We start from the raw sequence: 13951 nt of genomic DNA, 5'->3' as shown, positions 1-13951 counted from the left end.
GGCAGCACGAGTTTGTGGAGGGCACATGAACGCACTGATGGGCATTGCTACAGGAAAAAAATCTCTGGCTTTGATACACTGGGTGTGCACACACCTGAAGTGGAATGGCCCTGTGCAACACCTCTCAAAGAAGAATGAAGGATATATAATTCCCATAGAACTTGAATTGATAACAATCACAAAAAATTATGTATTACATCTAAATTGTGCCTATTTTACTTTAGCCATACTAATCTTCTTTTAAATATTTAGTACATTAGATGGCTGACACTTTAGCTTCTAGTGTGAAAAAAATCATGGCTTACCTGCTAATTTTTTTTCTATACTATAATATGTCTGGCAACCCTCCACTATGGCTGCAGACAAAACTTTCCATAGCATAACTGAGTTACTGAAAACAACCAAGGCCAAACTAAACAGTCATCAAATTAAAGTCTTATTCATTTATTGATATTCCCCTCATTTCTGTATCCTCTCTCTCTAAATACATTTCATAAGAAGAGTGAGACAGACAAATCTAGAAGAAAATCAATTAGCATGTAAGCCAATTGTTTTCTCTCTTCTAAACTGGTATGTCTGCTAATCCTCCACAACTGAGAAATAACCAGCAGTGATGCATTCCCTAAAGAATGAGGGCAGAGAAGTAAGATAATGGAATAGGAGAAAAAGAATAATTAAAATGATCCATTTCCTGGCTCCTGCTGAAGAGGAGGATTAAATTATTGCTCTTTTACAGCATACATTCATTCGAATGACATATTTGCTAAGACTGTGATATGAAGTTTTCAGTTTCTGGAGAAGATGTGAAGACTGGCCTACTTAGATACCCTGCAGTTTCCTTCCGGTATAGGTGAATCTTTTTCGGCTCAGAATCTGCAATGGACATGGAAGAGTGGGCTTGCAGATTCTGGAGAGGAATCAGACTTCTGGACTTGTAAACTTCCATTATGCACTGTTTATCCATTCGGTGATAGTGACTGCAGCTGCTTTGTTTTCATGACCATGTGTATTCTAGGCAAAAATAGGAAGAAGGATGTTCTTTATTAAGGATTTGGGCAGAAGAATGATAGAACTACGTCCTAAGGCTTGTGAAATCTTGTTGGCAGCTTGAAATGATTCTTGTTTAAATATTTGATAAAAATGCAGCTTTATTGGATTGAAAAATAGAGGGACATTGTGTTTAGCATCAAGTATTTCACCCATTAATGCCTGGAACACAGTATTCTATTAATATTCCAGGCGAGAATTCCCTCAATCCTATTAGGTCCAATTCTTTTTATAGCCACAAAAAATTCACTATATGAGGCAGGATAATACAAGCTGGTATATACATTTTGGGCTAATATCTCCAACTTTAAGAATTGAGGTTAAAATCCAAGCTGTGCTAGTGGAATTCTAGAATATCTGTTATTCTTGCTCTAATCAGATCCATACAGGACTCTACACCACAGTAAATGAGAGGAGACATCCTGTTCAGAAAGCATGTAAACTGGATAGTGGACACACTGTCTCTCTGAAACTGGCAGCATTGCCTGGCAACTCTGGAGCAGTGGTTCATGGCTGACTTGGTCCATGGCCACAGCTTAAACGGATAGTGAGCGGTTGAGATGGAGTCTATATGACCAGAATGTTCGGAGCACTGGGAAAAAACAGCAACATCAGTAGTTTAGAAGATTTGGTGCAGGAGTATGTAGTGGGTGAGGTAGCAAGATCAGGCTGGTACAGAGGGCACCTGTTAGGATGCGAGTGGTGGCTGCAGCATCAGCAGCAAGTGGAGTCAAGTGGAAAGTGAGCAGAGGAGCCCCAGAGAGGTGCTGCTGGAGTAGGAGTCCATCCCCACCTCAACATGCTGGATGATTTAACTGGAGGTGAGAGTGGTAGTCATCCCAGCTGAATATTAGCTACTAATGGGGAATTGACTGGTGGGGCCAGTGCATGCAGGGCCTCAGACTTACCAAAGCAAAGTTGGTAAGGGAAGTTGCAGGCACAGGCGCTGACTCCATGGGTGCTCTGGGGCTGAAGCGCTCATGGGAAAAAATGGAGGGTGCTGAGCACCCACCGGCAGCCCCCGTGATCAGCGTCAGTGCCTCCTGCCCACCATGGATCATAGAATCATAGAATATCAGGGTTGGAAGGGACCTCAGGAGGTCATCTAGTCCAACCCCTGCTCAAAAGCAGGACCCATACCCAATTAAATCATCCCAGCCAGGGCTTTGTCAAGCCTGACCTTAAAAACTTCTAAGGAAGGAGATTCTACCACCTCCCTAGGTAACGCATTCCAGTGTTTCACCACCCTCCTAGTGAAAAAGTTTTTCCTAATATCCAACCTAAACCTCCCCCACTGCAACTTGAGACCATTACTCCTTGTCCTGTCTTCTTCTACCACTGAGAATAGTCTAGAACCATTCTCTCTGGAACTACCTCTCAGGTAGTTGAAAGCAGCTATCAAATCCCCCCTCATTCTCCTCTTCTGCAGACTAAACAATCCCAGTTCCCTCAGGCTCTCCTCATAAGTCATGTGTTCCAGACCCCTAATCATTTTTGTTGCCCTTCGCTGGACTTTCTCCAATTTATCCACATCCTTCTTGTAGCGTGGGGCCCAAAACTGGACACAGTACTCCAGATGAGGCCTCACCAATGCCGAATAGAGGGGGACGATCACGTCCCTCGATCTGCTCGCTATGCCCCTACTTATACATCCCAAAATGCCATTGGCCTTCTTGGCAACAAGGGAACACTGCGGACTCATATCCAGCTTCTCGTCCACTGTCACCCCTAGGTCCTTTTCCGCAGAACTGCTGCCTAGCCATTCAGTCCCTAGTCTGTAGCTGTGCATTGGGTTCTTCCGTCCTAAATGCAGGACCCTGCACTTATCCTTATTGAACCTCATCAGATTTCTTTTGGCCCAATCCTCCAATTTGTCTAGGTCCCTCTGTATCCTATCCCTGCCCTCCAGCATATCTACCACTCCTCCTAGTTTAGTGTCATCCGCAAATTTGCTGAGAGTGCAATCCACACCATCCTCCAGATCATTTATGAAGATATTGAACAAAACTGGCCCCAGGACCGACCCCGGGGCACTCCACTTGACACCGGCTGCCAACTAGACATGGAGCCATTGATCACTACCCATTGAGCCCGACAATCTAGCCAACTTTCTACCCACCTTATAGTGCATTCATCCAGCCCATACTTCTTTAACTTGCTGACAAGAATACTGTGGGAGACTGTGTCAAAAGCTTTGCTAAAGTCAAGAAACAATACATCCACTGCTTTCCCTTCATCCACAGAACCAGTAATCTCATCATAGAAGGCGATTAGATTAGTCAGGCATGACCTTCCCCTGGTGAATCCATGCTGACTGTTCCTGATCACTTTCCTCTCATGTAAGTGCTTCAGGATTGATTCTTTGAGGACCTGCTACACGATCAGCTGTTCAGCAGTGTGCAGGAGGTGCTGGGGGAGGCAGAGGAGCATGGGTCAGGTGCGCTCGGGGGCGGAATGGGGCAGGAAGAGGCAGGACAGGGGTGGGGCCTTGGAGGAAGCGACAGAGTGGGGGGTGAAGCATGGGGCAGAGGCGGGAGGGGCGTTGAGCACCCCCTAGCACAGTAGAAAGTCGGCGCCTCTGGTTGCAGGGTCTTGGGACTCTCTTACCATGAGCCAGAAGGCAAAGTGGTCAAGACATCAGTTGTGCTTGAACTATGTGTATGTATGAGTTTTCCTTCCCCTGTTGATAATCTGTTAGGCAGTTCTGATAATATCTCTTTCTCTCCATCCCTTTTGGTTTGGGAAATATTGGTGTGTTCAGGGTATGTGGGCTCTGGGCTGCTCCTATGGAGGCAGAAGCCAATTTAATGCCAAGGGAGTGGTGAAGAGTCCACACAGTCACAGAAGGAGGAATCACTCAGGAAGCGGTTTCAGTAGCAGAGAGCAGGTAGTGTATATGTGCTTGTGTGGATTTTGTGTGACTCTAAATAAAGGACATGGACGAAGAGGGTTCAAGCAGACCCAGTTTTAGTTAAGATTATTATAATATGACAACAAGCTAAAAGGCGTAGTCATACGGCCTCTGTTGGACTCATCCTTTTCCACCTTTAGTCAAACCAAAATTACAGACTTCATAACCCCTTGTATCCATGGCGACGGAGGTCCTGCAGAGGCCCAGACATTACTTCCCATTAAAATTTTGACTGTATCCTGTATACCAGCTCTCACTCTATTATTTTTGGCAGAGGTAGTTAAGGGGGTTATAGAGGTCACTTTACCTGATGGAGCCTCTGCTTCACCAATTTTATCATTAGTTACTTGTCCTGCCTATATCTTGAGTTCTCTGGTTCATTATCCAATTCATAACTTTAAGCAAGGACCAGATGATGCCTCCTGTGAGTCACAGACTGGAAAACTCTCTCACTATAAAGTGTCTAATAGACACTTGGATCTTCCTTTCATGTATACCCTGAGAATGTTCATTCCCCATGATCGCTACATGGAGAAAATACTGCTTCTCCACCAGGAATTTAGCAGAGCCTGTTCTCCTCTGTGACAACTGTCTGTCTATAGGCAAATTAAGAGATATGTCGCTTAAAGATATTTCAGAAATAAAAGAATCTTTATTTGATTTCAAGGTTATGCTGGGAATGCAGTGATTATGGCATGTTTGGCAAGAGTCCAACAATTCTAAGAGAACTATTTCCCCAAGGTGCCCTCATTAGTATCTACTAACCCAAGCAGGATATTTGGCACCCTCTCTGTTCCAGAACACCTAGATAATGCTGGCGTTGGACCTATGTTCATCAATACTGAGCCTGGTACAGCTCCAATTGTGATGGCAACTCTCTTCCTTCTGTATCTCTGAAGTTAGTAAGCAGCCGCATGAGTCTCCACACATTGCTTCATCCTCTCAACCTGGTTTAATTTAAAATACCCCTGATCTAACACTAAGAAATTCTAAGCACTTTTGGTTTGTGGCCCTGGTTTTTAAAAATGTCTCTAGGGAGAAGGCTGAGTCAAGGTCTGTTCGCAACACCATCTGTGTGTGTTATTGGAACAAGCAGTGTTTTATTCTCTACCCAGAAACCAGATTTTAAAGATAACAAGGGTCTCTAATTTTGGTTCTCAAGAAAGAGGAGAGGTAGAGTTGAAAGACTTGTAGGCAGTTAAGAAAATCCAGATTTTGAGAGCTCTTCTTAGCTGGAGAGGCCATCTGATAGAAAAGGTCAAAAGGATACAATCTAGAAATCATTTCTGTTCCTTTTAACAACAAAATAAATGATCGGGTCACCCAAGCAAAACCAGTTGGGCTATATCCCATTTTTTACCAAACGGCTGGCCTCAGACCCTGTTGTTCAGGATCTATGAACCATCTAGAGGGTCGAAGATCACAATCCTGGGAGAATTAGGTCTAATCACAAAGCTAATGGTGCAGTTTTTCATGGCAATTTTTCTACTGAAGCCCTAGAAAGGGAGGTGGATTGACTAGATGGGCCTGATAACAAAACCTCTATCAAAAGTATTTAATGTAATACTGATAGCCTTAAACTTAAATCCTAGGATTTGGATGTTGGGAATAATGTATCTGTTTCATTTAGTTTTCCTCCAAGAAACATGACTTTCAAAGGATGAGTCCTTATATCTACAGAACTTTCAATTCTTTTTAAAAGGGGGTGTTGCACATGTAAAGAGAGAAAGACTGGCCCTTCTTGCTTCTACTAAGTTAAGTGTTATAACTTGAATGTTAACACCTGGTAACCCTATTTGTAGGCCTATAGTATTGTTTTCCCAGATAAATCTATTCTATTACCATTAATGTTTAATTTCCCACTTTGCGCTTTACTTTCTAAAATGAATCTTTATGGGCAGAGCCTGAATCTTTTATTGACCTGTTAATTGAGAATATTTCTAACAGAAATCTTTGCTCTTTTGGGAGATTTTAATGTCCAACTGTATTCTGAGGATAAGGACGTTTTTTATTCTTTCCTCCAGCTCAGTTAATGGGATGTTATTTTCACTTCCCCCATGATATTCTAAAGACAAAGTGAGAAATTACTCAGGCTATACTACAGAGGGAAAAATCTCTGGCAATGGGGCAAGCAGTGCGCACACACCTAAAGTGGAATGGACATGAACAAGCACTCAGAGAAGAACTGAAGCATTTCAGAGAATGCTACCAGAGAGATCTTGGACTATAATCACTTCCCAAATCAAGCTTTGCCTCACAGAGCTCTTAGGAGCCAGTTAATTCACACCTGTCATCCTATGACCCAGAACTAGAAGCTCAACTCTGATAGGACTCCACTACTGGGATCTAACTGTTGGAACTCTGGGGTCTTGACTGGTTCCCTGCTTCTATTTAAATAAAGCACAGGAACAGGAAATTGTCCATGCATTGGGGTTTCTCCTGCTTAGGACTGCATCCCTTTCACTACTTGCTCCTACTGTCTGACTCTGATCTCCTGGTAACCTCACCCTGTCTGCCTCCTGATATCTGATTCTCAGTTTGCCCTCGGGCATATCTTAGACTCTGATCTCCTGGTATCTGACCTGACCTGGGTCCTGACTCCTGCTCAGACCACTAGGTCAGATCTCCCATGTCCCGGTTGTGACATGGTATTACTGCCATTTCTTCTCACTGACGTTTTGCACAGATTTCCTCAGGATGGTGAAGGGGAAGGAAGACGTTGAGCAGGTGGTCCTACGTCATGTGTGAATTCCTTTATCTGATGAAGCAATTTTGCACTTTTGACTTCTTTCTAGCTCAGGGATGTCAAGTTCCAGCTAATAGTTCTGTCCACTAAAAGATTAAAACATCTTCTCAGTGACACTCCACTCCTGGTGTATTGCTGATGTATGCTTTGTCCATGCTAGTGCATTGCAATAACAGGAGGAATGTCATGCCAAGACCACTGAAAAAAAGAGCACTTCTTTCCTGTTGAACTAGGAACATCTGTTCAGATAAGCCATTGTAGCTTATATTTGATGTGACTAGTATTTAGCGGCCTGACAATACAGGCTGAAATTCCACAAGAGCTAATCTGATTGTTTTTAACTCTAGCAGATTTATTACACTCTGAGTTCTTTCCTGCCCTGACCACTGGTTGGGGACCAGGCTCTTCCCATTCACATTGATCATACTCATGGTTTTAGAACTTCATAATGACCATCTGGGCAGCTTGCTGGACTCTTGCACATAAGATGTCCAAACATGAAAAAGGAGATAGTCAGCACCAGGATTTCCATGAACATTTAGAAAGAAGGTTAGAGACCAAAAGGAAGAATTTTGTCCTAGTACTATTGATTTTGGTAACACAAATTAAATTAACTTCCATAACAATGAAGGCAGGGACAAAAAGGGATGTGGACAATAAAAACATCCACAAGATCTGTCAGTGTAAGGCAATCCCTGGTGGAAAGAGATGCTAATATGGATGCCAGGGTTTCCATCCTAAATTTGTCTTCCTGGTGCTCGTTTAATGATCTGAAGGGCCTGTATAGCTCAAAGTCCCCAGTTCTTATTGTGGACCTCCAACGCCTATAAGAGAGTACATACTCGTACGAATCTCCATGAAAGAAGTACTGGCTTTCTGATTCCTATCTGTTGGAGAACACTGCTCATGTTGTTGTTCTTAGGGGGCCTGTGGAGTTTGCTGTTATTTTATTTATTATAATAATTATTATTGTGGTATTCCAGTAGCTAACTGATATCAGGTGCCATTGTGTTAGGTGTTACATATGCACATAATAATAAAATATCCCTGGTTTGGAGAGCTTTTAATCTGAATAGACAAGACAAAGGGTAGAAGAAAAGGAAAAATGAATGGGCAACTAAGACACAGAAAGGTTAAATGTCTGTGAGGCAGCTGGGATTGAACTCAGATCTCCTGATTTACAGTCCAGGACCTTAACTACAATACCAAATTTTCTTATATTTGATTTGGATGAAGTGTTAGTATGGAGTGACCTCAGCAGAGTATCTCCTGTACCCATCTGTCCCTGATATGCTTAGCCAGATACCTGTCCTCTGGCCCAGGAGACTATGGTCCAAATCCTGGGAATCTTTCATAGATTTGATTGGGATCTGAGGTGAAATCCCCATGAGAGCTCCCCCGCTCTAGTGGATCTGCTCCACTGTCTGGCCTTAGATTAGGAGAGTTTCCCCTTAAACTGCTTTTGCCGGTGTTACAGGGAGGTTTCTGCCTTACTACCATTACAAATAGCTCACAAACCAAAAAAAAAAAGCACAATCAACCATATCCTAGTCCAGTACTCCTATTTTGTGTTGTTCCCGTGCATAATGCAGCTCTAAAGACAGCAGATCTGGGTACTCAACACTTGCAAAAGTAATACCACTTATTGAGGTAGTTGAATGTAGACTTGCTGGTAGAAGCCTAAGTTTAGACACACATTTTTTAAAATATCGCTTTTAATAACATTTTAGGACATCTCTATTAAGACTTTTCTGATTGCTGGGAAACTTCTACTTGTTGAGGTTAGTGTCTTACTACCTCATCAGGAAGAATCACCAATTCCTTCTGGAGGTCTCTGGGGAGGTAATTTCTAATTGGCTTGGCTGGCTCAGCCTGGAGGCCAACAACAAACTACTTTAACAGAGTAGTGGCCTCAAATTCTACTCGAAAAAACATCTCCTGAGTGTCCGTCAGATTTAACAGATTCTGGTTTGGATAACTCACCCTCTTCATGGGACAAATTTCAGGGGCAAAAAAGAGAAGGCAACACTAAAGTATGTTTCTTCCCCCACCCCAGTGGCTTTGATCTTATGTATCATCCTGCTAAGAGGAGAAGAACAAAGATTCAAAAATCCAGACTGGGGAAATTTTTCTTTTGGAAAAAATTCATTTTTTTTATGGAGGGTAAACCTCTGTCTAAAGCACGAAGGTCAGGAGAGTGAATGGAGAGAAGGGAGCCAGTAGGGACAGATCTAGAACCAAAAGCTTCTAATGCGATGGAGGAGGGCCTAGAGCATGATGCAGAGCCATTAGAACTGGAGAAAGGTAGTGGCAGAGGGGGGAATTGGCCACAGTAGCATGAGCTCTGAAACTGCCTGCCTGTCTGAGGAACTGGAGTCAGGAGCTGGGCTTGTGGGGTACTTGACTTCCATGATTGACAGCTCTTTGCTGTCTTCATCTCTGTTCACAAATAGCAGCAAGCTCCAATTATGAAATATTGCCATCAATATTCTTGTCAAAGATAAGAATTCATAAATGTGCCCATGTAATACACACTTGGCCAAATTCTGAAGTCCTTACACAGTTTATACTAATTTTTACTCAGAAACCATTCAGTCAACAGTAGCTTTGCTTGAATGAGGACTTCAAAATATAGCATATTGTTTATACCATAATATTCTTCTCAGTACAGCAGAAAGGGAATTACGATATTTTCCAAAAGTTTTCCCAGGCAATATTTTAGAGTGACCTCAGGATCTTACAATGGAGGCACGTGATTAAGTAGTGAATGAGTGAAAAAGAAAAACTGCTAACGTCAGGGAGAGCTATGAAATGTTAAAATATTTACATAATTAAAATATTTTACATCATTAGTTACTGTACTCACTTTCCCCTCATCTCTTGGGCTATCACTTAGGTGTACAACTGGGCCAGGGTGAGTCTTTGTGGATCTGAAAAACAAAATCAATTCAAAGCAATGTTAATTCTTTCAGTAAAAAAGGAAATTTATGTTAGAGACAAGGCAACCCAAAACTGTTTGGAAAACTGCCATGGAGGAGGATATTTGCACACAATCAACAACAAAAGACCTTACTCCTTATGTAGAATCATGTACTGTACTATAAATTCCGGTTATCCTTTCTAACACATGGTAAGTTTGAAGCCCAGGAACAATTTAGATACATGTGCGTAACAGCCATTAAAAAAACCTATTTTTGCATATGAAAGCATACATTCTGCACACATATAAATGGATCTAAATTGTTATGAGTGATGCTTTCATACTATATTATGTCTAATTACACGATGAGTGAACACCCTCATTCAGAATTAAAGTGACCTTATTTCGGTGTATTTTAATTCACTTCCAAAATGACTTTAAACTAAACTTAATTAAGGCCACTTCAATGCTGAACAACAGCATCCACACAGGGATTTAATGTGATTTAACTAATCCACTTCAAAATCATACCTGTAGTTAATTCGGATCAAATTTCCTGGATGTCCCTGGGTAGACAAGATGTTAGCCTCGCTCTGTTATTACTATCCATTTTATTTGGCAGACCACTTTCATTTTGCTCCAGCTTTATTATTTTAGTCTGGCAAATATGTAACAATCTTACCAACCCATTTTTCCATAACAAGCAACTCTTCCCCCATAGCAGCAATCTCTTCTTCAATCCCTGTTAATATAGTATGAATATCAGTTTGCAGATCTTTTATTTCAGGTAATAATGCATTGGTATCTGCTTGTACTGGCTGTAGGGAGGGCCTTATCTATTTCCTCTTTCTCCACTTTGGTTGCCATATTGCTATCTTTGTCATGCAGCGAGAAAGGCTCTTCTTCAAAATCTAATTATCTATTTTACTTTCTAAAATTATTTTAAGCACTTGAGAGTTTTTTTCAGGGTTGCTATCAGATTTTTTTTCCCTGCATAGGGATGGTTTTCAGAGGTGATGGGAACAGATATTCTTACTGCCTTCTTTGACTATGGAGCCTAGGGGCTTGATTCTCCTCTTATTTATATAATTGTAAGTCAAAAGTATCTCAACTGAAGTCACCAGTTACTTCTCTGAAAAACCTGTGCAAATGTGACGAAAATTAGGTTCAATGTATTCTTACTTGGAAGGTATTATATTCCCCCTCTCCCCACCACAATAGAGGCCATCTTATAAATTGTTACAACCATCTCTGTGAATTAAGCAACACATAATCTGCGTTTAATCAACACATAAAAGCAAACGTTTTTAAGCAAAATGACTAAATGTATTACTTAGACTATATTTTAGGAAGATTTCTCTAAAAATGATCAAGACACCAAAAATAAGAAAACTCTTTAAATCTAACCTTTCAGCATTTCCTGTGTGCACCATGGACTCACTCTATGCCCTAAATGGATCCTGTGCCATATGTATTTCCACATAACATTGAATGACTTGTCATTATTGTTCTCTGTGATATTATGTTTATATTATGCAACCATTACTTAAGCTTTTAGTGCATTTTCACCATTAAACGTAATTAAAATAAATATTAACCATATAGGGCTAGAGTCACTATGGGATTTAGGGATTTAACTCATTTTAAATCCCAGATTTAGGAATCACTGGCATTTACAAAACTTCCACTCAGTTGCTGCCTAGCCCTTTAGGGCATGTGCACGGCCTCTGGGCATGTGCACGGCTGCCTCGCTCTAGGTGCTCAGATGCCTAAGCCCCCAGGGTGATCCACCAATTAGGGAAAGATTGGTGCTCCTCCGCCTGTCTCACCTGTGGGGCCCAATCTGGTAGATGTGCTCATAGGCCACCTAGCTCCACACAAAACAGCCAAGAGGAGCACCTCTTTCAAAACATTTAGCTCAGTGGTTAAGGTGGGATATAGGAGATCCCCTGATTGAAGCCCTCCCTCTGCCTGATAAGGTGAGTACCTTAGCCATGGGATATTCAAATGTGGGGAGCGCCCTCAATGTCTCCAGTTGAAGCTGTAGCATGTTTTTAAATTAAGGAGTCATTAGAGCAGGGGGACTGGACCCTTGGTCTCCAACCTCTCAGGTGAGGGCTCTAATTACCAGGCTATAGGGTCATTTTCTCTCTGTCTCTGGCCCAGTGAATATTTAGAGATCATAAATGCAAGAATCAGTGTGGTCTGGTCTGAGTTCCACAGGATGGGAGGCAATATTCTGCCAGTTGCACATGGATGTGGGTCCAGGCATCCACTAGCAATGAGGAGTTAAAAGAACTCCAAAGTTGCAAAATAATTTAAAAATCTGAGGCAGATGAGTCCATAATCCATAGCAATGTTTTAATTCTAGTATTAAGATACCTGCGATTTTTTATTAGTTAACTCTGCCAGATTTGAATACATGCACATGCACAAACCCCAGTCAATGCATAAGAATAAGATGAGAAGTTGACCCAGCCATTGCTATCTGGAATGCAATTATCTCATTCAGTTATAGTAAAGTAACACACTTATTTTCCCTGATGATTTCAGGGTCCTATTGCACTCTAGATGTTACCATTTTAGCAGGTCTTTAAGCCATTATTTAAATATATTATTTAATTCCCTTATGCAACACAATTCACCTGTCTCTTCTCCCTTAAAAGACAGAAGCTAGATTATCTATCTAATCTTCCTTCAGTCTAAAACGTTTCTATTTCATTTTCTCTCCAGTAAATATTCAGAAGGCTTCTCAATCTTTCAATTGCTACATGCATTTTGCTGTTTTTCTCAAAAACAGTTCCTAATTGCTCTTACCTCTTTTTCTAAGGTTCCCAGAAATATTGTACTTATTTCTGTTTATATATATTATTTCATTTTAGAAATGTGAAGATATTTATCAGGCTAAGGCACTAGCATTACTACCAATCCTGCATTCCTTATTCAGGAAATCTGACTTTCCTATTGGTATGAATGTACAATTAAGGATTAGACTGTGACTTCTTACCCACAGCCCTACCTGAGGAGAAGCATCGGACTGATTGTGCAATGATTTTTAATGAAGCTATAAACTTGGGGGTTGTGCCCCATGACTGGAGAATTGCTAACATAGTACCTATTTTTAAGAAAGGGAAAAAAAGTGCTCTGGGAAACTACAGGCATGTTCGTTTGACTTTAATGGCATGTAAGGTCTTGGGACAAATTTTGAAAGAGGAAAATAATTAAGGACATAGAAATAAATGGTAATTGGGATAAAATATAACATGATTTTTCAAAAGGTGTTTCATGCCAGACCAACCTGATCTCTTTCTTTGGCAGATAACTGATTTTTTGGACAACGGCTATGCAGTAGATCTAATTTACCTGGATTTCAGGAAGGCATTTGATACTCTTCCACATGGGAAACCATTAGTTAAATTGGAGAAGATGGGGATTAATATGAGAATTGAAAGTTGGGTAAGGAACTGGTTAAAGGGGAGACTACAGTGAGTCATACTGACACGTGAACTATGAGGGTGGAGGGGGACTGCTAGTGGAGTTCCTCAGGGTTCTGTTTTGGGACCAATCTTAGTTAACATTTTTATTAATGACCTTGGCACAAAAAGTGGGATTGTACTAATAAAATTTGCAGATGACACAAAGTTGGGAGGTATTGCCAATACAGAGGAGGACCGAAGTATAATACAAGAAGATCTGAATGATCTTGAAAACTGGAGTAATAGAAATTGAATGAAATTTAATAGTGTAAATTTCAAGGTCATGCACTTAGGAACTAACAACAAGAATTTTTGCTATAAGCCGGGGACTTACAGTTGGAAGTGACGGAGGAGGAGAAAGACCTGGGCATGTTGATTGATCACAGGATGACTATGTGATGGAGCCATCACAAAAGCTAATACAATCCTAGAATGCATAAGGTGAGATATTTCCTGTAGAATAGGGAAGTGTTATTACCATTATACAAGGCACTGGTGAGACCTCATCTGGAATACTGTCACAGTTCTAGTCTCCCATGTTTAAGAAGGATGAATTCAAACTGGAACAGGTGCAGAGAAGGGCTACTAGGATGATCTGAGGAATGACAAACCTACCTTATGAGAGGAGACTCAAAGAGTTTGGCTTGTTTGGCCTAACCAAGCTAAGGCTGAGGGGAGAAATGATTGCTCTTTATAAAAACATCAGAGGGATAAATACCAGGGTGGGAGATAGTTAAGTTAAGTGCCAATGCTGACACAAGAACAAATGGATATAAACTGATCATCAACAAATTTAGGCTTGAAATTAGACAAAGGTTTCTAACCATCAGAGGAATGAAGTTCTGGAACAG

General features: G+C 41.2%; 1 protein-coding gene across 12 annotated transcripts in view; it reads right to left on the bottom strand.

The window, feature by feature from the left end:
• The window catches only part of STXBP5L (syntaxin binding protein 5L), a 440505-nt gene that overhangs the window by 177676 nt on the left and 248878 nt on the right, over positions 1 to 13951 (bottom strand). For all 12 annotated transcript variants that reach the window (XM_078848433.1, XM_073309722.2, XM_078848419.1 and 9 more), the window contains one exon: positions 9571 to 9634. In XM_078848433.1, coding sequence (XP_078704559.1) covers positions 9571 to 9634 — 64 coding nt within the window. The remainder of the gene's footprint in view (positions 1 to 9570; positions 9635 to 13951) is intronic.

This window comes from Lepidochelys kempii, chromosome 1, assembly GCF_965140285.1.
Source record: "Lepidochelys kempii isolate rLepKem1 chromosome 1, rLepKem1.hap1, whole genome shotgun sequence".
In the NCBI taxonomy this organism is placed as follows: domain Eukaryota; kingdom Metazoa; phylum Chordata; order Testudines; family Cheloniidae; genus Lepidochelys; species Lepidochelys kempii.
This window is presented reverse-complemented; position numbering and strand designations above follow the sequence as displayed.